At 29.6% G+C, this 27,589-nt stretch overlaps 1 protein-coding gene and 1 long non-coding RNA gene across 3 annotated transcripts in view; one reads left to right on the top strand and one right to left on the bottom strand.

Annotated features, from left to right (window-relative positions):
* The window catches only part of LOC107163361 (uncharacterized), a 32,563-nt gene extending 5,043 nt beyond the window's left edge, over nt 1–27,520 (top strand). The window contains exons 2-8 of one of the 2 annotated variants that reach the window (XM_015510741.2): nt 4,409–4,536; nt 6,619–6,915; nt 16,856–17,179; nt 25,931–26,032; nt 26,244–26,363; nt 26,723–26,800; nt 26,945–27,520. In XM_015510741.2, coding sequence (XP_015366227.1) covers nt 4,420–4,536; nt 6,619–6,915; nt 16,856–17,179; nt 25,931–26,032; nt 26,244–26,363; nt 26,723–26,800; nt 26,945–27,139 — 1,233 coding nt within the window. In that variant the 5' untranslated portion in view covers nt 4,409–4,419 and the 3' untranslated portion in view covers nt 27,140–27,520. Of the gene's footprint in view, nt 1–4,408; nt 4,537–6,618; nt 6,916–16,852; nt 17,180–25,930; nt 26,033–26,243; nt 26,364–26,722; nt 26,801–26,944 lie in introns of both variants that reach the window. The other variant, XM_015510740.2, reaches the window with a different exon arrangement.
* LOC149059042 (uncharacterized) lies at nt 8,004–23,325 on the bottom strand. Its single transcript, XR_016190611.1, has 4 exons — nt 23,158–23,325; nt 22,901–23,104; nt 22,000–22,130; nt 8,004–8,513 (listed from the first exon to the last, which is right to left on the bottom strand). It is a non-coding gene; the product is annotated as an uncharacterized LOC149059042 (long non-coding RNA).
* Nucleotides 27,521–27,589: the final 69 nt, after the last annotated feature.

The raw sequence follows: 27,589 nt of genomic DNA, 5'->3' as shown, positions 1-27,589 counted from the left end.
ATGTCCATTATAAAGTTAACTCCTCCGTTCGGTTTTTGCGGTACTGCGAAACGCATCGCGGTAGGTAGGTACCTACAATTGTATTATAGTAATGTATAGTATATTATAATAATAAAAATAATATTATTATTATGCCAACCGCAGCAGAACGTATAGGTAATGAAATCGCGGTAATCGGTAACTGCGAAGTTATAACCGACGACTGTACGCGGTTGTGCACACCATAATAATCAGTAGAATATCAAAAATAATAAAATATAGGATACTGCATAGTACATAGGTATAAAAATTAACATCATTCGCATCACCTGAATAAATTATAACCACACGTGATGTATTATAATCGTTTTGGGCGCCTAATCGTCTAGAAAACGTTACGCGTGGATGGTTTTACTTTGCAACTCAAGAGCTATACCTATACAATAAAACGACACTATATTATATAGTGGACTGATTGATATTTCTACCACTTAAACTGCGGATAAAGTAACATTTTTATTTTATACTTTCATCATACTAAACAATGGTAATTTATGAAACCTATCTGATAGGTTATGTTATAAATTTATAGTAAAGTCTAACTACAAACTAGTATTGTAGAATATTATACTAATATAGAACATAGATTTTACCATGGATATCAATATATTTTTTTATAATTAAATTATTTTACCTACATATTTTAATTTAAAAATAATCTTAAACTGAATAATTATGAGTTGTATTATATTTAAACTCGATGAAAAAATATCTTATAATAAAAATAATTAATAGTATATTATAATCATTAATCACATTATTAATGTGAAAAAAAATTATCACATTATAATTGACATTACAAAAGGTTGAGAAACACTGTCTATAATATATATATTCTATATAGTATAAGCTATCTATAAATTATTGTTGTAGGTATCTACTTTGATTACAACTAATAAATTACTAAAATAATTTATTGTTATTACTTTACATCTTAATAATTGTAATGTATAAAAAATATGTAACATAATGGACGCAAAACATCTCGCCGTTACCATCCATCCAAAAAATTTATTTTTTCTAAGTTCCAAACTAGACGTGTTCATTTGGACCTTAATATTGTACCTACCTACTACTATAGGTTACTCTCGTTAGTCTCGTATACCACTGTCGTCGATTTTATTCAAATCACTGATAAGTGTAGTATTTTAAAATCGTTACATTTTATCTACGCAGAACATAAAACAAAAAATTAGGAAAATAAGAGAACTCAGGAATAATGATGTTTTCGACGAATTTTGTATAATCAAAATAAATTATTATAGATTTACTTTAAAATGATAAATCCGGAAGTGTGAAACTATTGTAGGTATCTTATGCGAGTGGTGTAAGATTCGTATTCCATTTATTTGTCGTTTGAAAATGTAATACTTCGTCGACTTATAGACCGCGACGACGGTGTAACTGCAGTGACAGCATCGACTAAACTCAGCCATTATCGTACAATATTATTCTATTGCAAAGTACCTACCTATAGCAAAATTAGGTTTTAAAATTTTAAGCGGTACCGACTTAAACCTAAATACAATATTATTCATAGAGTATGACTGTTGAATTTAAACGGTGCGATTTTCAGGAGAAAACGATGCACACGGCCATTAATCGCGATCATAATAGGCGCTTGCGCGTGTGCGATGATCGTTTGTTTAGATAAAAACACCGATAAAATTATTGCTATTATTATTATAATTATTCGGCGACGGAAATGCGCTTGCGGCGCCGCCAAGTAAACATAATATTATTTTAATATTTGGTTAGGTTAGGTATGAAAAACGATCGGCCTACGCGACCTACCCGACGACGTGCGCCGCCGAACACCACACGCCACCGCTCGTCTCGACGACCCTGACCTATGCGAAACGGGCGGTCGTGACCCTCTGGTTGTGTCACTCGCGGCTCAAACGAATACCAGGGTCCCATCCGAGCCGCGTTCGTTTCGCGAATAATGTGCAAAATACGTATAGGCGGCGGCGATTTTCAAACACAACATTACATTATATTTTCATAATACGTATTTTGGTGAATATCAAATACGACGAGGAAAAACGTCCTCGTAAAATATGTCATCACATGTCCGAGACGCAATTATGTGCACATTGTGCACAACTTAATAGAAAAAAAAAAACAGTTTTTAGAAGTTTGAGTTTACAAAACAACCATTTTGCAGTGGCACAATATTATTACGACAAATGGGAGCGTGATGTATATTGCATTGCGTTAACTATCCACACTTGCGTCTCACATTGAAAACGAGATCGATAATTAATAATGAAATGGAGAAAATAATATTATGTTCGATCACATAAAAATAATAATAAGCAGCGTAACAGCAGTTATATAAAATATCACTTATGAATTATTTGCAGGTTGGCATTTTCCTGGTGGTTATGTAAAAAATAATTCAAAATTAATAATTATTACTTAGGATACTATAATATTAGGTTAATACTTACTTCCTATAAAATCCTTTGAAAGTTGGACTATAGTTAATAAATTAGAACGTGTACCAGAAATGAACAAATGTTTGTTCACCCTTCCTTTTCTAAACAGTATTAAAAATGATGTACTATATGTATGTATAATCTGAAGTGCTGTATTCTAAAATCTAAATCGTGTTGTAATTTATAAATGATAATTTTGATTTTAGTTTTGATACTCACGCTTCTGAAATTAAAATATTATATTTTAAATTCATAAATATTTTAGCCTGTAGGTATATATATATTATTATGTATCTTATCACTGTATTAATAGCCAAATGGAGAGTCACTTAAATACACATAAATTAATGCATATGTTATTTTATCAATAAAGCATGTTTTTGCGTCTAAAAATTGTAGTATAATTATTCTATTTATTATCTTTATCATAATTTATAACATATTTATACAGTAAATTATTAAAAACAACCAAAAATAAAAATATATTTGACATACTCCTCAAACTTTTTTGTGCATGCTCAGATAACCTTAACCTATCTCTTAAGTCAAAAATTTAAATTATATTATAATTAATTAATATCTGCAGCAATCTGCAGATATTTCCTTGGTATAAAAAAACGAAAAATAATAACAATAAATAATAATATAATAAATGCGACCGACATTACCGTATATAAATACAGACATGGCTGTCGCTATGCCAAATCGTTGGCGAAAATTTTCTCTACCATAACACCACGACTACGAATGATTCACGCGACCGTGTTGAAAATTATTGTACCATGTTATTATATTAACATTTTTCCACGACTTGATAGTTGATATACTAAGCTGATCGTCACACTGAATTGTGATCTAAATTCACAGGTATATAATAACGGGAAACAGTAGAAATGACAAACAGACGTCTATAGCTACTATAAAAGAATAAAATATAATATTAATAATATAATAATACCATTAATACCTATATATGAATTAATATTTTGCGATATTCGTGTCTTGTGATCTGTATATTGGACAAAACAAACACTTTTTTTTAAATATTTGGGATTTTTAATAATTATTATAATAATACAGGCTTAATACTTTATCGTGGCCCGTGAGGGAGAAAGGCGTATTATAATATTATAATATTAGCTATAAATATTTCAGTATAATATTTTTATCTCTCATCATAACATTTATTAAATTTATCACTTTAATATGTAATATATTAGATAGGTACTATTATATTATATCATACAACCACATAATTCAAAGTAAATTTTAATATAAATTTATGCAACGATAAAACAACATGAGCACTCGACGTGCATCAGAACTTTTAAAATTAGGACCCCGTGAAGAGGTAAGTTTAAAGCGGTCGTGGCGGGAGGAAGACAATTCAGCTCTCACTATAATAATTTGAGACTCACTCGTCATTGGTTAACAATGAAAACAATGAAAACTTTTTACCACCGTTTGTTCACTGCTCGTTCGCGGTACACGCACTCTATATACGCTGCAATAGATGATAAATACATAGATATATATTATGTACTTAGCTATTCGCTCTCATAACATCACTTTGTATATGATATTATATATTATAAGTAGAACTTAAAGAGCCTGCAAATATTTTAATTACTAAATTAACACGAGTGAATTGAATTACGCGTAAAGAAGATGATCGTCGCTTGAATAAAAAAAATTATAACGGTATTTAAGATTAAAACAAACATCGTAGTTTTTACAGTTACAAAACCGACGTGATATCTGCACGCTACTTCACAATTACGATTACGTTTCGTTTGCAACGCAGTTTCAGTAAATTAATTATTTTTGAACTCGTTGTGATCTTTTACAGTTCAAACAATAGTGCGCTTACAACACATTATGAGATTATAAACGTGAATAACAATTGTTGGTTTTTATTTGTTTTCCAGAGTATACCATCATGAAGTACATGGATCTGTTCCGGATTGTTGCGCTTATTAGCGCGCTATGCATAAACGGGAACTTGGCGTTCACATCCGGTGACGATAAGTTCATAAAAAAATACGCCATGATGAAGGTATGCCATATGCCCATATACATATATACTTTTAATACATATATTATAATATGTAACATGTATATTTATTTATCATATTACACGTGTTTTGCAAAATATGATATTAGATGATTATTGGAACAGTCGTGGAAAAAGTAAAACAAAACGGTTACTTTCACAGTCCATAGTTGACAGTCCACACATAATGTTAAACGAGCAATTACTATTTTACATGGTTCAACGAATAATAACAATAATTTTTTTTTAAAAGTATTTCACACGTATGACATACTGTGACATTACCATAGTGGATGTACACTATAAACAACTGTATATAATATATGCTGTGAATAATGTACGGTTGTCTACTTGACAAGTGAATAAGTTAAAGAGTAAATTAAAAGAAATAATTGCCAAATATTATAAAGCCTTTGACGTTTAAAGATATAAATATGAATTACCTACATACATGTATAAACGGACGTTAAAACACTACTGCCCTAATAATAACCAATTAGTCCAGTATTTTAGAAACTAATTTAAAAAGTTTAAAAAATGTACATTCTATACCATTATGAAATTAATAACTTTTTATTACTGAAACCCATAACGCATTTATATATAATTATACTAATGTATATAGGCATATAATATTACAAGTTATAAGTAAAGATAAATTAATATTTCCTTAATTGTAAATTACTATTATTATTACAATTTAAAGAGAGTTAGAATAATAATAAATTAAATATTATTTATGCTATTTCTTTTAATAACATAAACAATAAATATGTCTGGACAAATTACAAAAATACTTTACCGACTAATTGTTTTGCGTTTAAAGATTTTCATTTCTTTTTAAATTGTTCAATACTTATTATAACCGGTCAATTGGCTACTTAGCTATTGTATATAATATCAAAGTACCTATAACAGTAAATAATGGCAATAGATATTTTTCGCGGTCACATAAACCTTCTTCATATTCCTGCAGGCTCCAGCTAGGTATATTATTATATTATAAAAATATTATTTTTATTTTCAAAACTAAGTATATATCGTATTTATAAATTTCAAATTTCAATACAATGATAAAATATACTTCAATTTTTATTGTAATAATTGAATGATATATTTACGTGCAAATATGATGCTTACTTTTTTATGATTATTGTTTATAAAATCCGTTACAAAACTCAATCCATTCATTTAAACGCGTTGTTACTCAAATACTAAAATTTAAAAATAAGTATTTGCATTCCGACACCGTCTTGCGTACAGATAATATAATATATTACCTCATTAGCATTTCCATAATTATTATACAAGTATTAACGAATTTAAGTACACAAATATTAAACGATAGTGTTTTCATTTCATAGTGCATACAGTTAATATAAAAGGTGCATCCAAACGCACCAAAACGACCCTAGATGCATAATATAATAATTACTTATGAGGATTCTTAATTTTATTTCTACAACTTAAATCCTTGTAAACCGTTTTAAATCGTTGAAAATGCATCATGCGATTACAAGCGTGAAATAATCAACATTTCAACGCCCAGAAAGTTTAAGCGACTATATAATTATCTAAACATATCTATTATATATGATTATCCACTCGCAACTCGGTGAGAACGGGAAGTGTGCGAGCTGACCATGCAGGATTTTTTTTTAATATTTCAATTTCGCTAAATACATATTAACTATAATATTTTATCTATATATACAGTAGTTCTAACCACGTTGGTAAATCGGTATAGAATCAATTATTAAAAGTCATTAGGTATACGTAACGATTTTTTTCTTTCAAATTTAAGTTACATAATATTTAAAAATATGAAATGGAACGACTTCTATAAATCAAAAATAAAGTACTTATTTATAATATTTCTGCTGCAGAAAATCATGTAAGCTTAACATTGCGCTATTTTCTGAAAAACGTTGAAAAAGTAACTATTTATAGTACTATACACATATGCACTATATTATAATACCTACTACTCGTAAATACCAATGCGCGCTCTGATTTTTGTTACGCGGTTCTGATTCGCGCGAGTGTATTACAATATATATATATGTGTTATGATATCGTCTGCAGGTGTACGAGAACTGTTTCGGGCCGGACGTGGTGAAAGAAGTGCGGAAGGAAATGAAAATAGCCACGGCCAAGTGCAACGGCAACATGCCGATGAGTGTACCTACGCCCAACATTGGCTCTCTGAAACTGGCCACGGCGCCATCAAGCATACACGAATTCAGCAGCGCACATCTCCAACCAAACCAGCAGCACCAGACCAAGCCACAAGAGGAAGCGTCGTTCAGCAAGACGCAGCCTAGTGGCATCGACATAACGAAACTTCAGCAAGCCATTCTGGCCGGATACAATAAGCACCTGGTGAGTATAATTATATTTTTCTTAAAAAAGATTAATGATCGACATCTGAATATATATAATATATATCTTATACCTACACAATATCCATTTCATGTGATATCGATATTCAGTATTTATTTTTAAACATTGAGTTGAAAAATACAACATAAATAAGTAGTCAAAGTACTAAGTAGTATAATATATTGATCATTTGATATCTCAAATTTTCACCGATAAATAAGTACAAAACATGTTTATAATGATGAATTATCTTATAGATAAATGATATTATTGATTATTTTATCGTAACTTAAAAATCTAGCTGAATAAAATTGTTTGCTAAAAATAAGATATGAAAGCGGGCGATTGTAAACTCTCCCGATTTTAATGGCATGTAAACTCTCCCGGGTTTAGTCCAATACTACCTGACGGGAACATGTAAACTCTCCCGGGTCTAGTTCAGTACTACTAAGCTAGCTGGGGAGCATGGGGTATTATTCGTTTTACATAGTTAGAATTGGTTCAGCCATTATATAGTCGATATCGTTTTAAATATTTAAATGACAAATACAGGTTAACACAAGATAAATACAGTAATACAATTCATAATAACAATTATAATCACAATCTCAGTGTAGCCAATTCATAGAGTAGCAATAACATTTAAAATAACTTGGGAGAGTTTGCACATTTCTTTCAGGTAAACATAATATTTACCCGGGAGAGTTTACCATCGGGAGACTTTATCATACAATCGGGAGAGTTTACCACCGCCCATGAAAGCAGAGAAACGATTTTATAATCGTTTTACACTTTATACTACGGACCAAAATACGAAGAACTATAAAAACAGTTTTTCGTGTACGACGGAATTCATACCTAATTATTCAACGCCGCAGTATAGGATCAATGGACGGTGGAGTACCACAACTTTTGTACATTAATAAATATTCTTAAGCCATTAGACTTTCGAGCTTCAAACACATCTGACAAACATTGACACGTATCCTGTTCCGATAAAAATGTATTCTGCATTTAAACAAAATTAATGAAGAAAACAACTAAAAGTATATTATGTGTTATGATTTTTCGTTACCTCGTTGGTCCGTTCTTGACAAACGTTATAATATGGTAATAGAATAAATGTCCGTTTGAATACCTTATAATGCTCTATTAATTGTTCAATAGTTATACTTATAATATTTGCTCAGTTATTGGTTGTAGGTGAGGTAAAAACATATTCGTGCTGCTGCTGCAGTATATGCGTCTACCTTATACGTACAGAATCATACTATATGTCATACAACTTTCCAACTACGTTTCAGTTCGATCGATTCTCGTATAGTCGTATAGGCATGTATCACGTTATTCTTCCTCGTTACATATCGCTTCATCGATTAAGCATGCAGAAGTTCAATTGTATAGTTGCACTTACCGTTGAAATCTGTCATTGTATTCTGCTTGCATGTTCGTCTCGGTAGGCCAAAGCCAACAGTTTTGTGTCCGCTTCGTCGACGGTCATTGATCGATCGTATGCCTCGGGTTTTCCGTTCATCCGTAAGTATATAGTGTCTTGCAATAGTATTTCAATCAACTGGAATCTAGATCGATGTCCGTACCTGTAAACTAAATTAATTAATTGCCAGGCACAAGCAACACAAATTGTATTATTGTTATTCGGTCGACGAGATCGCGAGAAACAATATGCAATGATTGAAATCCAATTCGTTCTGACCATCGATATTCGATATACGTATTCGACACAATATAATGTTCATAAATCATAATATATCAATAATCTACGTGCGTAGTTAATTTCGTAGCTTATTTTGCATGAGTATAAGCTCTAAAATTGTTTTTTATCACTTTTTGAATATAAAACAATTATTTATAGCTGTAAAAGTCTATCACTCAAATTAGTCTTAAAGCTCCATATTTTATAATATCCTAACTTATCTACAAAATTTAATTCAGGGTAATAGTATAGGTAACAGTTTTAGAGCCATAACAAATCAGCGTCAAATATAATCGTATGATGGATTTTTAAATTGCAATTAAATAATTAAAATATTATTGATTAATTTATTTACAATATGCATTATTCATTTAGGTAGTTGTATGGAAGTGTTTATTTTTTTAAATTTAAAATTAAATCATACAAATTCAAAACACGTGTAAGCCTGAATGACAAGTGATTGCTTGTAGGTATACATTTTTTAACAGTTAAATACATTTATCCATAATAAACCTAAATAGTCATTACTATAATGAAAAAAAAAAAAAAATAATAATTACTGTAGACTATCAGATCTTGATTTTTTGGCATCCTTTTTCACCTCCTGATAAACCATATGATAAATATAATATTACGTTTAATGAGTCAAAAACTTTAAATCGATAGTGGAACCAAAAATAAAAACAACGCGCATAATTCAAATTTAATGATATATCACGTAATTATATGGGTACTGTGTATAATATAGGTACTATAATTTTGTATTGCAAATGTATTTTTTATTTTTATCATCGAGTTCGAACATTAAGGAGTCAATGGACATAATGTGTCATGAGAAATTAACAGTAAGTTGTTTTGCATAATAAAAACGTATGCTAGTACTCTAGTAGCAAGCGTATAATTGCAAAATAATAATCATTACAGACGTACAAATTTAATAAAACTTGTTTTTCTATTCGAGAGTATAATATAATATACAGTGTCCCGCGAGGATTTACCCATTGCGATATCTCCTGAGATAATAAATCTGTTTTTTATTAAACTCACATAGACAAGAGCTACATGTATTTATTTTTATTTTTTGGTGAAAAGTTAAAAAAAAAATTATTTTTTAATTTTTGAAAAAAATAAAGATACTTTTATATTATAGAGTTTATTTTGCTGAAAATGTTGACCTATCAACATTTTATTTTTTTTAGTTTATGAATAAAACGGCGAAAAACTGATTCTTATCCGGTCAGCGAGTCCCTTATCTATACGGCTAACAGATATATCCTCACGGAACGCTCTGTATTTATATTCCTCCCTAAAATATGATGAGTGGCTATAATAATATTATAATATACATTTCAATTTTGAATTACACTCAGCAATAATACACATTTTTTTTTGAACCTCCAATCCACACAAATGCGAATTTATATCATTCGTTCGTGTTCGCATTGGTTTGAGCTGATGACGCTAAGATCAAATAGAATGATATTCAGTGTGAACGACATTCGGCTCATCACCTCATCACCCGACAAACAGTAATTATTCCGATCGAAAATAAGTCAGTAAACTTCAAATGATAAAAAGAATGATTTATTTCGTCGATCAACCGATGATGTGGGTGTTACTAGTGGTAAGACCACTTACAAATTCACTTAGTTTTGTATCCCTTGAAACGGCTAAAAAGTTGGAAAACGAACATGAACGAATATTCTGATGGACAGGTGCGGTTAGAATTTTATACCATTCATCGCGATCTCAGCCTGATGTAAACATAATACCTTTACAAACGGACAACATGACAAATCTCCATATAGCAGAACCTGCAATACTGCTGTGTTATTAGCTTTTTTAATATTGACCCATAGTTTATAATACATTCCACAATATCTGTATCCATATACGTGTTACTATACGCATAGGCCAAGGCCGTAGCCAGCAACCAATGTTGGAAGGGCTTTAGAGTAAATAAATAAGGTTTTTTAGTAGCATATATCAAAGAATTAATAAGCTTAAAAATATTTTAAGAAAAAATTCGGGGTTGGGGATAGTCTAAACCCTAACTCCTCCAGTCACCACTATGGATACTTGACGAAGGATGATATTTTACGATATTTCAATTTTACTTTGATTCAATGATAATTTTTAAATATTGTAATATTTTGCACACTCCTAACTTGTATAAAATTTGAAATATGTTGTAAGATACCTATAGTTAAAGGTGATATTATTAAGGCCGTAACTTAGGTTTTTATTTATAAATGATTTTTGATAAGAGTCCAGAAAGTGAAATATTAGAAAATCTTTTGATGTAACAGGGAGTACTTAAATTTAAATTCCTATGAACAATCGGGCTACGTTGATTTAATATTTGATATTTAAATATGTTGCAAATAATACCTAATTAGAATACTATTTAAAAAAAAAAAAAACATTCTTTCTCGAAGTATAAAATTAAAGACATAAGTAGACGTACTGTCAAAAAGAATTATTTTAAATGGAATTGCGTGTTTTTTGAAAATGTATATACTTTACAATTTACATAAATATGGTTTATACTTTATTCAGCAATTATTTTAAATAAATAAAAAAACGTTATCAACTTTTGCATTCAATTGTCCACCAACATATCCATAATTTATCCATTGCTGAGTATTATATGAAAACTCTTTGGCCGCAATAAATAAGCTGATGATAATTGATAATAATATAATAAATAGATACTAAATAGGTAACAAACTAACAACTATCAAATACCTATCACAAGACAATAATTGAGCCCGTAAACTATATTATTATGCGTGAATAATTATGTAATCAATAAAATATTATTATTAGGCCAATATCGATTCTTTGTCCGTTATACTAACTACCTCAATGGTATTAAATAGCAGCAGTTTATTTCAATGATGTTAATTTTTTAAGCACTATTTGTCTGTCTCGCTTACCAATAATTATGATTTATTATATTTTAAAAAGGTGTAATTCAATACAACAATAAAAAAAAAATATTTAAAAGTTTTTCAATTACATATGATATACATTAATTACATAAAATATACAACGTATAACGTAGACTACTCTCACAGCTGAATTTTCGTAATCAAATAGGCCAGTACTGAAATTTAATATCAAAACGATGTTAAATTATTAATATGATAAATAATATAAATATGTATTTATTAATAATTTACTGCCTGAGAAAATAATAATGAGGTAACTTAATGTTATTTTTCTATAAAACAAATCTTGTAAACCGAGTAGGTGTCAAAAAATCAAATAATATATAACATGATTTTTATTGTTGGTCAACTAATTACGGTTCACCTGCAAGTATAATGTATAATATTTTAGATTCTGAACGGAGTGATGAATGTATTGATTATACAATGATGTGTGTGTGTTTTTTTTTTTGTGTGTGTCTGTGTACAGCATAACTAGTCGAAATAATGCTTCAATTTCAAACTTTGGGGGTGATTTCCAATGGAAAAGTGAATATCCTTGGTGCATTATACAGGTCAAAAGTTAATATTTTCCAACAGTTTTCAAAAAAATCGAGAAAAACAAAAAAAAATGATAGAAAAACGTGCATTTTTACGCAAAACCAGTTTTCGACCAAATCGATTTTTTTAATACTTGAAATTTTCACCAAATGTTTATGTTAGTGTTATCTATATACAGTTTAATTTTCAAAAATGTTCGACTTTTTTTGAGTTATTTATAGACCACTGAAATTTTCGATTTTTTTTTTGAAGTGTCGGTAAAAAAATGTTGGGCGACCAAAAAACCTTGAAAATTTAATACACAGTTCCTTATGAGTTTTTCTTATTGTAGCTAAAAAAAATTAAAAATCGTAAGTCACAATTTTTTTTTATAAGCGATTATATTTCAAATTTTTACGAAATCTGTCGAAAACGCAAAAATTTGCAAGTAATTTTGAAGTTGAAAAATTATAAAATAATATGTTTATAACTAAGAATTAAAAATACAACACTACCTTTTCCATAAGTTTTCTTTCAAGTAGCTAATTTCGCCAGTTATTTTGATTGGCATTTTCTTTACATGATTTAATTTTCAAAATATTTTGACTTTTTTTTTGAGATATTTATAGACGACTGAAATTTTCAATTTGTCTGAAATTTTTTTTTTTAAGTATCGATAAAATTTTTTTGGCCCCATAAAAATACTTGAAAATTTAATACAAAGTTCCTTATAAGTTACTCTTATAGCTATTAAAAAATTATAAGAATACGTAGGCACAATTTTTTTTTTATAAGCGTTTATATTTCAAATTTTTACGAAATCTGTAGAAAACGTGAAAATTTGCAAGTAATTTTGAAGCTGAAAAATCATTAAAGTTTTTATGTTTATAAATAAGGATTAAGAATACAACAATAAGTTTTCCTTCAAGGAGCTATAGAGAAAAATCGAAGCATCATTATAAGAAAAATTTTAAGTGCGTTTTAATTTTAAATTTTTACGAAATAGCGTAACGATAACGATTTATCCTGAAACAATTTTAAATATTTGTTATTATTCAAAAAGTTTAAGTCGTAGATACTTGCAAATTTTATCAGTTATTTAGATTGGCATTTTCTTTACTTGATTTAATTTTCAAAATATTTTTACTTTTTTTGAGATATTTATAGACAACTGAAATTTTTAATTTTTCTGAAAAATTTTTTTGAAGTGTCGATAAAATTTTGTAAAAATGCTTCGACTTTTAACTTCAGTACCTTGTTAAATCAGAAAGTGAATCTAGTTGATACTTTGGGGGATCAAAAGTAAAAAATTCTTAATATTTTCCTAAATAATCGGGATAATCAAACTAAAAATTAACGGAAAAACAGGAAATTTTACATACAATCAGTTTTCGACAAAATCGATTTTGATTTTTGATGTAACTTTAAAACGAATGACCATTGATACATGAAATTTTCACCGAACGTTTATATAAGTATATTCTATCCACCATGAAATTTTTAAAAATTTTTGACTTAAGTTAAACTATTCATAGGTATATGCAATTTTCAATCATTATTAGTTTTTTTTAAATTAAAATCGATAAAAATTTATTTTTTAGGTAGAAAATCTTGAAAATTTAATACAAGGCTCTTAACATATTATTACAATAGCAGTTGAAAAATAAAAGAAATTCATTGATACAATTTTTTTTTATAAGCATTCAAAGTTTGAATTTTGACAAAATACGTAAAAATCACAAAAATTCACAAATTATTTTAAGCTAGAAATTAATAAAAAAATTTTTTTTTAAACTGAGATTTAAAAATTTAATATAAGATTCCTTACAAGTTTTTCAATCTTTATCACAAAAAAAAAATGTCCACCGGAAATTCAAATTAAATTTTTATTAGCATTTGAGTTTCAAATATTGACAAAAATTCGTCAAAACCATGAATATTTGCGAATTATTTTGTAGTTCAAAATTCATAATATTGTTTGTATTTTTATCTAAGGTTATAAAATTCAACAATAAGTTTTCCATAATCTTTGATCAATTAGCTATAGAGAAAATTTGAAGCGTCATTATAGGAAAAATATTTTTTTGAGCGTTTAAGTTTTAAATTTTTATGAAATCGCGTAATGATAACGATTTATCCTCAAACTAGGTATATGTATATCTATGATAATATAAGGTATTATAAATTATGATAATTACATGCAATGTTTTTGGAAAAATTGATTAACCATGCCTTATGCAAAATGCGTCCTAATTTAAAAATAAAATATTTGTTTCAAAATAGAATATATGACAATATTTAAACATAATATATCCTAGATTGACAAATCACCTCCGTTTAGAATCGTTTTTCGTATACAATGATACCTATCATTGCATTCAAATCTAACCTACCCTAGTCAGAGGTCCACCCCACCACCTAATGTACAGCAGAGCGATACCCACTTTCCTGCTTTTTTTAATTTATTTATAGACCTTCCAGTACTAGAGACAGCATATCATAAATTTATTATATACAATAAAATATATTGTAACGTATAATATGCTTGTCGAATAATATACAAGTGGAAAATTACAATTAAATTACAATTATTACTGTGTAAAAGGAAAGAATACAAACAAAAATATCCCAAGTTAATATTATGAATAATATTATAATTTATTTTAATGTTTTACATTAAATACTACGAAATAATTTTAAATGAAAATAATTATTCGAATGCGTGTGTACAAGATTTCACCAGTCCACGCAGTCAAATGAGAAATAGACGTTATACAGATGTCGAATTTCGTTTTGTTCATTTTTAGTTTTGCTTCTGGCTTTTGATTTTCATCACGCAAACCTAATTCAGTAGCGTTAAGATAACAATGTTATTACTTTTCTAAAAAAAATCGATAAGAATCACGATAATATTTTTGGAAAATTAGACTGCTTACAACGGTCTGATGATTCGCATTGATATCAGTATCGAAAAGCCGAGCGTGAAGAGTTTGGTTAGTAGGTAGGTATATAATAATATAATATGAACCTGAAACTGTCAATCATAAATATTTCGTAACTACATAATTCTCTTTCCTATTCACCGTATATACATTATGATTGCTCGTCGGTTATATAATATTAAAATATATTCATACAATGTTTATGCAACCGTAAGCGTCCTGCTGCCCATGCCTGCCGCTGGTGGCGTCGTCGTCGTCGCCATCTTTATCCCGCGCATGAGCGTGTCCGGGCGCACGCTTCCACGACGGAAACTAATAATATTTCCGTATACAGTATGTGTCACCTCAGCGACACCGAACGATTCGTACCAGGGTCCCATGACGATAACACAGGACTCGCGTTTCCTTTTCGCATCGATCTGCAAGACGATTTACCTGAGCGAACCGCGGTCGTGTTTAGAATGACTCGTTGGTGATGTTTATTATGCGACAACGCCTGCACATTCAAACTATATAGGCAGTGGCGTACGAGGGATTTTTCAATATTGGTGGGGGGCTTGAAAATAAAAAAATCTCTAAGTTGTCTCAAGATAAGGTGCAAAGTACGTAGATACTTTCTTACATATATTATATAGTAGTTATACCTATATATATTTATAGACTATAATGGTTGTAATAATTGGGTAAACACAATTGAAGATACTATATTAAATTATGGGTAAATATAAAAACAAATAATAATAAACAACATATGGTCAAGGGGGGGGGGGGGGGGGGGGGGGGAGATTTCAGCCCGTTAGCCTCTCCTCTGTGTACGGCACTGTATATGTATATAGGTGTAAGGTGCAGCTTATGACCCGCGATAGAATTTTGTTTTTTCGACTCGTATGGATTTCTCACATCTCTGTCAAATCACAGAGGGATATACACCGACGCTAATTTTCCGAGCACTGATGGCGTACACTAAAGACTAAAACCAAGATACACCACATTTTACGTTTTTTCAAGAGAAAAGTCAGGTTCTACAGCTAGTAATTTATAACAAGTAGTATTATATCACTCGTAACGTACCTAAGAGGTAAAAATAAAATGTACACCTGACTGACTAATCTACCGCTCGGAAGTTGTTGAGTTTTTTATGCAATTTTGCGAAAACTGCAACAATGCATGCCGTTTATCGAAGATATTCGTGCGAATATTGTCGGTATACGCGGTGGTGTATAATATCAAACGAAAACTTTTAAAATTTGGCTTTAAGCACAGTTTAGTATGCATATGGTTTCCTTCCCACCACACAATACCATAAATTATTAGAATATTCATAACTCACTTTAAAACTCAACTATATCGTAAAAAATCCACATATACCAAAACAAATAATGTTATTCATATACCATCAAGTTCCATAAGAGGTCGATTTTCATTCAAATGTTTAAACTAACGAAGCTACACGTGATCTTCTGAGGGAAAACTTGGTACGTTACGCACTCGTAAGACGTAGACGATAATAAATGCGAGTGTTACGTCCTCTTAACCACACGAAATACACACGCATGCATCACACCAAGAAATAAAATAAAACGGTTTTACAACCATCATTATCGTATATTATATTATATAGATCGTGTCTATTACGGTCCACTATTTTATAGAACTGTATATTTGTATTACCACGCGTATACCGATATGTACCGTATTTTATGTGGTCGCTATATATACATATATATTAATATCATACTATAATGTAGATTACATACATTTTATATATATTTATATTTCTCATACATCTAGCACGGTGTTTTTTTTAGCAGCAACAGTCTTCTCATAATTCATACTCGCAGTCGGCATCTGCAGCATCGGCTTCGCATCTCCAACCGCAACCACAGCTACCACAGCAACCACAGCAACAGTACATCAAACCGTGGACGTCGGGATCGTCATCGGCGTTCTTGGACCAACAGCCGTCATACATGACAAACGCTCTATTTTACCCACCAAACGCGGCCAACGACATGTACCTGCCGAGGATATCTAACGTCCCACAACAGTCCTACCCGGGCCCGTATCCCATGATGGCCGCCGGTCAAATGTACCAGCCGTACTATCAACCGTTCTACCCAACGCACAGGACTTCGGTGAGTCCACTGCCAATGAGCATATTACATAATATCACGTGTTACATTATGTATAGAGTGACTATTTGAAATAGTGTGCCGCGAGAGAACAAGCAACATCTGAGAAAAGAATAAACATTGATAAATGGCGAGGAGCACTTAAATTTTAAGAACAAATTGGTACCTACCTATATAAAAATAAAACAAAATATAGGATTATAATATTACCTATACTTATTATGATTTCTAACAAATTTTCAAGCAGCTAAAAAAATAATTAAAAACTCTTTGAAGTATTTTCGAAGATATTACCAATAGCTCACGATGAAATAATCACTCCGTAAACCATAAACACGGGTAATCAATAAGCTGACTAGGGGGGACAGTTTCATGTCACTTGCAGTTACTTATACACTCCACCAATTTGACCAGTTAGATGATTAATTATTTACTTAATATCGCTAAGTTTTTATACAGCCAAGTTTGTGTAATTGCGATAAACACTGTAAGTAATAAAAAAAAAACACAGATTCAAAAATTAAATTTTGTAGAAAATATGAAAAACCTTACTTGACTATACTATACATACATATATTGTCTACATTAATAAGTGCTTACAACAAATAATTACAACCAATTATCGAATCCCAAGTCTGATCATACGAAGTCTGCATCCAGTACATTCCATTCGTATTTCATCAATGGCCAATCTGAGTCAACATATACCTACTCACTATTAAAGTACTCACGTATAAACATTATGTGTTTATCATAAAAAAATATATAATTTTACTCTTTGTATAATTAGACTAACGGACTAAAATATTATTAACATTTATTAATGAATTCATGGTAATTTATTTTACGTCATATCAAGTATAAACACTTTTTTCATATTTGCCTTCCATTCATATAATATTATGCATTTCTTAGTTAACAATTTATGCAAATTTTAGAGCATATTATACGATTCTTCTTCGATGGATTTTTCTGTGCGTGTATTGGATGCAAATTTTAATCGTGAAACCTGCAAGAAACTCATAAACTGCTAAATAATATTACTTTTATCAATATAATTTAAAGGTTATCCGAGTAGTTTATTTAAATATTTTGTAGGTATATTAAACTTGTATACCATTTTAGTCGTTCGAGTTTACGAGATATTACTTGGATAATTCGCTCCAATTTTAATATAAACAAACATTTTTAAAATTTAGTTACAGTTTAGTGACTTAAAATTACCGTTCTACTAAGCAAATTCATTTTCTACTTGAAGATACTTTTACACACATTTATATAGGTACTCACAATAGCTATCTCCATCATCAAGCTTCATTTTCATTTTATTAACACATATGTTTATATTATTTACCACATTACTACATATATACATTTATATTTATCTCCATTATTTAATCTTGACCTATAAATGCATCTATAAGTAGTACATTTTACAATTTTTAAACACAACAAAAAAATCAATAACACTATTAAACTAATTACTAATGAATAATAATTTATGAATTCATTATTGCATAGTAAACTTTTGTACACACACAATTATAATAGGTAAGTACTTATTATTAACTGTCACCGACAAGTTTTTTAATTTTCACAATTTTCAAAATATTTTATCAACCTTTTCACTTTTGCACTTCGCCATAATACACTGTATATGAGTCGACTATGCTTTTTTCTCAACTCATTTTAAGGGCCATCGTTGCAATGGCCATGGCCATAAAAAACGTCTCAACTTTTCCCATCATATGGATCGTCGGATCGTCAAAAATCTAGTCTTTTTTTAATATTTTTGACGTATTGGAACTCTTCAACATCCATCCATCCGGTCCTTGGTCTTCCTAATAAAGTTTTTTTAACTGACACTTTTTTCATTACTTATATAATTTTATTTTATTTACGTAAATTATGCAACCTAAGATCTAAAATCTAAATTGTGTGAAAACAAATTATAACATATATGTAGGTGTTAAATAAATTTTCAACAGACACTTCAATTTTTTTTTTTAAACACGATTTTACAGGTATAGGTGCAAGATGGTCACATAAATGTATCATTATTTTTATAGTGTGGATTTTAACCTATTTTTTATCGTTATAAATTTACAATTTGCTTATAACATAATAGATACATAAAAGTTGTATACAAATTGACCAGCGTGTTGACCATATATCGGTCATGCGTATGATAGAATAACAATCTCGTGATCCAAAAGCCTATACTCTATAATGTGGATATTAAACTAATAAATATAAGGATAAGCGGAACGAATTACACTATCACTGTGACAGGTATAATAAAAAATAGAATTATTTTTACACTATGAGCTATTTTTATACGCTTCGTTTGGAGACAATTATATTTGGGCGAATGACCTTTTTAGTTTTTACTGCATAAGACACGACAAATGTACAAGACTAGAACTCTTTCTTATATTCTGATATATATATATATATATAAATAATATATAAAATATATATTATATAAATGTATGTACACATGAGGTGTGTTCAATAGTATGGAAATCAAATGATTTATTTGATGACCAAAAAAATAATGAGGATGATATTTTATGTAATAAATACATATGTATAAACAAATAATATTATTTATTAGGCGCACAATACGGCTACGCATTCCTTTCTTTTATTTCATGAGATTTAGATTGATAAGTGGTTCTTAAAACCTGAAATTGGATTGCTTCGTGTGATTTTTTTATAATTCCTAGACTAAAGTCTGTTCTTATAGGAAACAAATTTCAAAAACATCAACTAAATTGAATAGAAAACAACGATACAACTTACTCAAATCAATACTATAATGAATAATTTCAGAAATGATTTGAAAAATAACAAACCACGTATGTTGAAACTATACAAACTAACTACATAATTCTTAAAGAGGCTAATTTTTCAAAAGAGATTCATTACATTAGTGTGTTAATATTAATACAATATTAAAAAATAAATAAAATTGTCATCGTTTTATAATACAATCTAACGGTACTATATAGGGAACCTACTCGGGAAACGATAATAGAATCGTATACTGGTATACGAGTATAAAAAACTATGTCGGAAGTTGACAATCGTTCAAATCTCCAAGGTCTCGTGGTTCCGTTAACATAATATTATAATAATACCAACAATTACTTAATATTATTATGTGTTGAGGTATAAGGGGATTTCAGCCATTTCATGTGTACAAGTAACGAACGTCAATCAATGTGGGTAGCTTAAATATTTCAATTTAGTATAACTATTATTAGCAGCGTTAATCCGCGTACCAATTATAAGGTTTGAACATTTTCATATACTACACGACCAAATTACGTTTGTTTTGCATGTATAAAAAATGTACACGACGTGTAGAATTTCAATTTATTAGGAACTACAAAATGATGATAATATCACGAGAATTTAACGCATAAAAAGGAAATAAGATATTATGTACAAAAGGTATATTATTGTTAACATCGAAATATGAATAACTATTAATTACCTATGTATTTAATATTTATGTTCCATTTTATTTTTTTCATAAAAGGAGATTTTCTTAGGATACCATCAGAGAGGATTCCGCGTACCACAAGTTGAGAAACGCTGCTATATAGTACCTATATATTAATATACTCAACAGTATTTTCCCGGACATGCTTTACCCCATATAATCCGTGTGTACATATATATATATATATATATAGTATAGGTACGTGTATAATTACCCATATGCATATATATACGATGTATACACAATAATAAATTGTATAAATCGTGACCGTATGGCGGAATAGCGTGAAATACAGTAATACGTGGTATATATAATATATTATATTAAATTATGCGATGCGACCGTTTTGCGTTCGATGGACCTTATAACGATATTGGGATAGGCACACACACTCGCGTGCCGCCAGCACAAAGTCTACCGTTATTATATACATAAGATCATATAGGCATTGTTATGTACATGTATATCAGATTTATACCATGTACACATTTAAGTAGTATAAAATATGTTATAATATATTATGTATATTTACATATAGTACAAACATACAAGCGATTACTTTCGTAGTGTATTCTTATGACCTCGTATGACCGTACAATATAATAGGTATATATAGGCGATAAACTGATGAACGATACCACCTATATATGTATAGTTATATCTGCGCGATATAATTTATGCCGTTATGCCACGTATTTTTATAAATTTTTTCAGGTGCTCGTTTATGATTTACCTGTGCTAAAAAATGGTAAGCAACACCCGCCCCCCCCCCCCTTATGGCTGTAGGTATGTTTTATTTGTAAAATATTGATGAGAGATAACGGGGATATACCTACACCACGTCGAGAGCGCTGCAAGGGCGTAGAAAATAGTAGAAACGATTTTAATGATTTCTCCATTATAGTTTATTTATCTAAAAATATAATTTAAATAGTATTCATAATACGTGTATAAATGTTAAATGTATAATGGAAAATTGTTCGCACCCTCATTAAAACAATTCCCGCGGACGCCCTTGACCGAGAGTTTCGTTAATATAATATCATTAATAATATCATAGGCACAGGTTACGTATTTTATTCGCGCTATTATATTAATACTATGCACATTCGTCTTTCAACACCGTTGTCCACTTATTATACATGCATATAATGAAACGATAATAGTATAATATTATAATACGCGCGCACATTTACTGGACTGCGGTTGAATAATTGCCGGACATCGGTTAAACAATAAAAAAAAATTACAACTGGAAACGTGACTGGTAACATTGCGCGCGCGTTTCAATAAAATATTATATTATGCTTACCCGTAATACGTTGTAGCACGACGACAAAAAACAAACCAAGTCTCCAATTCGCACACGACTTGCTCGGTATGAAATGCAAAACACGGCCAGTCCACGGTAAAAATAACATACACAACACACAAGACGGGTCACTGTATAGACATCACTATAGTCAGTAAACTATCATCATTGTTATTATTATTATGATATTATGGTTACGGGCCAAACATAATAAAAGTACTAAAGATATCCATCGAACATGGCGCAGTAGGTTAATAAGTTTATGGTGATATCGATTATATTATATACATGTTACATGTAATAATAGTACATCGGTAGGCACCTCTATATAATATGCACTTGGTATTTTATGGTTCGGGACGTATTTCTAATGTAGATAGGAAACGTCTTATGCAGTTATGTCGGGTGGGATACTTGACTTTATAATAACTGGTTCTAGGAAAAACGGTAGAGCCGTTTATATAAAAATATAAACTTCAGTTTCGATCTAGGTCGAGCCCACATCCAACACCTACACATAAACAGAGTGATTTTTTAACTTGTTTACCTACCACGTTTTTTAATTCAAATCATGCATTTATTCAAATTCTGGTTTTCTAATATTCAAAGACGGTATTTTCGAATAGATACTTAGATTTTTCACAATATTTACCAACATGGGTTTTTTAAATAGGAACCTGCGTACTTTAATGAAAAATGATTTTTCTGAAAATGTTGACGTATTGTAATCGAAATTTTAACTACAATTTTTTGTTATACTACTTTAAGATAATTTTAGTACTAAAGATAACAGTATTGTATTAAATACTTTGTAAATGAATATATAAGCTCGGTTTTTATAATTAAGTATGCACTATAAAATATTTATTAATCATGACTCCTTATTATACTTAATACGTACTGCCGATGGATCAAATCGATGCAGACGATGCAGTGTCTCCGCAATCACAAATAATAATAAACGAGGTCGACGTTCAATAACGAGGCATGCAGAACCACAAAAACTAAATAATCCGGCGACGATATTGTCACCAAGTTTTGCCAGCTAGATTGTGTAGGAAATCGCGGCCGCGTTCCTTTTACAATAATGACACCACAGCCGTCTCTGAAAATGCTTAAAGTGTCACAGGTGCAGTCGTTTACGACATATATACATACCTATAAACATATTATAGCGATAATGTTTTGAGGTTAACCACCAAAACGATATTCCCATGACCACGTGCAAAACGACGGCAAGTAGGTTTGAGTACCTATGCGTACATAATGAGCATGGACATCCCCTGGAATAGGGAATTCCTAGAATTTTAAATTTGTTTTCCAAAGCCTTAACTGTAACGCACAAATTTAATAAACACATAGATTACTTTTAAAATGTATAAAACATCTACATTTATTTTTTAAATTAATTTCCTCCTCTCCAAAAATGTTTCGGGACGCCCCACAGTGGTATAAAAGACGATTTTAGGCGGCCAAAAGTATTATTTTTAAAACTAAAAAATTATTGTTTTTTTTTATCAATTATTTATCTTTACAATATTCTGTGGTTAAATATAAAATTTCAAATTAATTAATTAACATACACCCGACTTATAGTACTGTTTGTATAAAATATATACATTTTTTGATTGACATTTTATAACTTTCACATATTTCATATTATTTTATTCTCTCACTTAAAACGATAAACAATATTTTTTTTTTTATGTAGTTATTATGTTGTCTGAAATGCTATAATAACAGATTTTTTATTTTTTTATATTATTTTTTTTTTTTTGGTATTTGCTTATTATTGTGTTGAAATATTGAGTATTTTAATGGTTTTTTAACTTCGGCGTAATGGTACTTAAATTTACGCACTTTTACCAATTATTCACTATATACATATTGTATAGAAAATTGATAGCTATTTAGAAGTATAAACATTTTTTGCATTCAGTTGCGACAGTAATTTACAAAAATGGATTTCTTTAAATAAATATGATATACCTACTATTGTAAAAACCATGATTTTAGTACTTAATCAACTTTTAATGTTAAATTTAATGTTTTTGCTATAAATATAGGTATACATTTTAAGAAATAAAAAAAGTAATGAACTAAATTAACCATCAAATTTAAATAATTGTGTATAATATAATCTTCCGAGATAAATCACTGATTAATCAGTCAGCGTGATTTCTGAAAAAGATTGATTTATGTCACTTTCTTCGTCTTCATCTGATTCTGGTATTATCAATAATTTTTTCACATCATCTGATAACTCATGTTCATATTGTTTTGACACATTTCGAATGGACGAAATATACGGGTCTGACGAAATCAACAATATATGTAACAAATCCTCGTTTGTATTTAGCCTAGAGTTTTTACGAGTATTATGCTCTCTGTATTATTTGTAGTCTTTGTTTCGACTCTCCTGCGCTTCTTCAGATAGTTTACCTAAAATGTATAATATTAATTTTTTATAAAACTTACTCTTAAATGAATATTACCAATAGGAAGTGGTGCAAATCTTATAACATCTGCACCGTGTAATAACACTTTATGCACACTCGCGGGCATGTAGTACCATGGATATAACGTGACAAACATCTTTGCTGTTTTTAAACAATACTCTTCAAGTTTTATAAAAAATTAATATTATACATTTTAGGTAAACTATCTGAAGAAGCGCAGGAGAGTCGAAACAAAGACTACAAACAATACAGAGAGCATAATACTCGTAAAAACTCTAGGCTAAATACAAACGAGGATTTGTTACATATATTGTTGATTTCGTCAGACCCGTATATTTCGTCCATTCGAAATGTGTCAAAACAATATGAACATGAGTTATCAGATGATGTGAAAAAATTATTGATAATACCAGAATCAGATGAAGACGAAGAAAGTGACATAAATCAATCTTTTTCAGAAATCACGCTGACTGATTAATCAGTGATTTATCTCGGAAGATTATATTATACACAATTATTTAAATTTGATGGTTAATTTAGTTCATTACTTTTTTTATTTCTTAAAATGTATACCTATATTTATAGCAAAAACATTAAATTTAACATTAAAAGTTGATTAAGTACTAAAATCATGGTTTTTACAATAGTAGGTATATCATATTTATTTAAAGAAATCCATTTTTGTAAATTACTGTCGCAACTGAATGCAAAAAATGTTTATACTTCTAAATAGCTATCAATTTTCTATACAATATGTATATAGTGAATAATTGGTAAAAGTGCGTAAATTTAAGTACCATTACGCCGAAGTTAAAAAACCATTAAAATACTCAATATTTCAACACAATAATAAGCAAATACCAAAAAAAAAAAAATAATATAAAAAAATAAAAAATCTGTTATTATAGCATTTCAGACAACATAATAACTACATAAAAAAAAAAATATTGTTTATCGTTTTAAGTGAGAGAATAAAATAATATGAAATATGTGAAAGTTATAAAATGTCAATCAAAAAATGTATATATTTTATACAAACAGTACTATAAGTCGGGTGTATGTTAATTAATTAATTTGAAATTTTATATTTAACCACAGAATATTGTAAAGATAAATTATTGATAAAAAAAAACAATAATTTTTTAGTTTTAAAAATAATACTTTTGGCCGCCTAAAATCGTCTTTTATACCACTGTGCGCCCGCCCATCGCTAATATGACGGGTACATCGTAGTAATTTTCTAGGGGCTACGATGATATAGACGCGCGGGTATAGGGAAAATTTGGTGATTAAACTATGAACTGATATCCTATACCAATATATGTACATTTATGAGAGTGGGTAGGTATTTAAATAGACTCACTATATAGGTCAAATTTCTCCCGACTAACGTATACAAAGTAATCCGCCGCGTGTCTTTAAATTGTTTGTATACCCTTACCACAATTGACTAGATAATTTGACATTTGCAGAGGGTCGGAGGTTTTGACGTCCGCAACCAGATGGACACGATGGCTGCCAAAATGACCGGCAAGATCCGAAATGTCACGTGCGTCATGCAAGAACTCGGCTACGTAAGTGTCTATTAATCTGCTGTCAACGAAATTCATATTTTTTTTTATTATGACTATTTTAAAGTGAACTAGGAAATACCTATACCATAGAAAATACACGAAATATTTTACCTTTTTTTTGTTCTTAAAATTAAAAAATAATAAATCTAATTTCTAATATTTATTATTTTTTAAGATAACTCTTAGTTTTAACATGACGTTTTGTACACAGCTCAACCAAAACATGGAACCAGACTACGAAAACATGAACGACAGGGTGATGAGGCTACCGATCGCCGAAGAGCTTAAACAAGACATGGTAGACGGAATTACATATTGCAAGAAATTTTCGGTAATATACTCTTCATGAAACGATTATACATTTATAAACTTTAACTGTTTGGAATACATTTCGAAACTATTAAACATTAATTGGAACACGTTCATTAATTCTTTTTATGTTAGGAACAAACTATGAAAAGTTTTTCTGATTATTTCGTTTAATTTAATGATATACGTACCTAATATGTATTCAATAATTTACAGTCATACTTTCGTGGCTACTGGCCAGGTATACTGGTATTAAAACCTTAAAATTATACTCTTTTACTTGAATAATTAAAAATCATATGTGATATGCATTGTCTTCCAATTTTCTATTTTTTGTAAGTATCTAACTTTTCATAATCGTATTTGTATATGTGTCAACAGATGTGCGTGCCGGATGAAAGAAAAGACAAGTTCGCCAAAGAGTTAGTGCGGCCAATGTTCTTTTTCAAATGCTATAAAGTACGTAAATATGGTCTAATACACAAATAATATTGTACATTATTATTAGACCGAATAATATAGGTACAACTAATGCAATTAATACTTATTATATAATACGTTTTGTTTTAACACAATAATACTATATTGTATTCGATAATATAGCATAAAAAGTTGGAGTCGTGTATAATGAAGGATATCAGAGATCGTTACACGTCAGAAGAATTTGGCGAAGACAACATGGTGACATCCGAACGATCGATGAGAAGCTCACAGAACTTGGAAGACGATACTATTGAACAGACGGTTTTCGATTACATTTACGGAGACAAGTCCATAGACTTGGACGTTTTACTGTGAGTGCAACTGCAAGTGCAAGTGCAGTTTATCAACAACTATAAATGCTCAACCGCGTTTATCACACGAAAGAAAAATCTGTAATCTGCGTCCTAGAAAGTCAAATTATATACGTTTAAAAGTATATTTTTTTTCATTAAATTTCTCTAGATTGTAAGATGTAAGAGATATTTAATTTATTTTTATGTACGTTGGTTCTGGTTTTAAAACGCTACTAAAGATAATTAAATTAATACCAGCAGTGGCGTTTCGAAATCAGAACGAACTCTCCAACATAATATTTATGTATTTATTTTAATTTGTTAAGCTTATTATAATTTATTTATTACGAGTAAGAATTTAGTATAAAAATATATTATAATATACATACCTATATTACGTAAATGTAAGATTTATTTTTCAAATTGTTCACATTTTCTCGTTTTCTACGCAGACATTTTCACAGTAACAAAT

This window comes from Diuraphis noxia, unplaced genomic scaffold (assembly GCF_037042655.1).
Source record: "Diuraphis noxia isolate RWA-SAM2 unplaced genomic scaffold, SU_Dnox_SAM2 contig0002, whole genome shotgun sequence".
In the NCBI taxonomy this organism is placed as follows: domain Eukaryota; kingdom Metazoa; phylum Arthropoda; class Insecta; order Hemiptera; family Aphididae; genus Diuraphis; species Diuraphis noxia.
The sequence above is the reverse complement of the archived record's forward strand: the minus strand, read 5'-3'. Positions and strand labels throughout refer to the sequence as shown.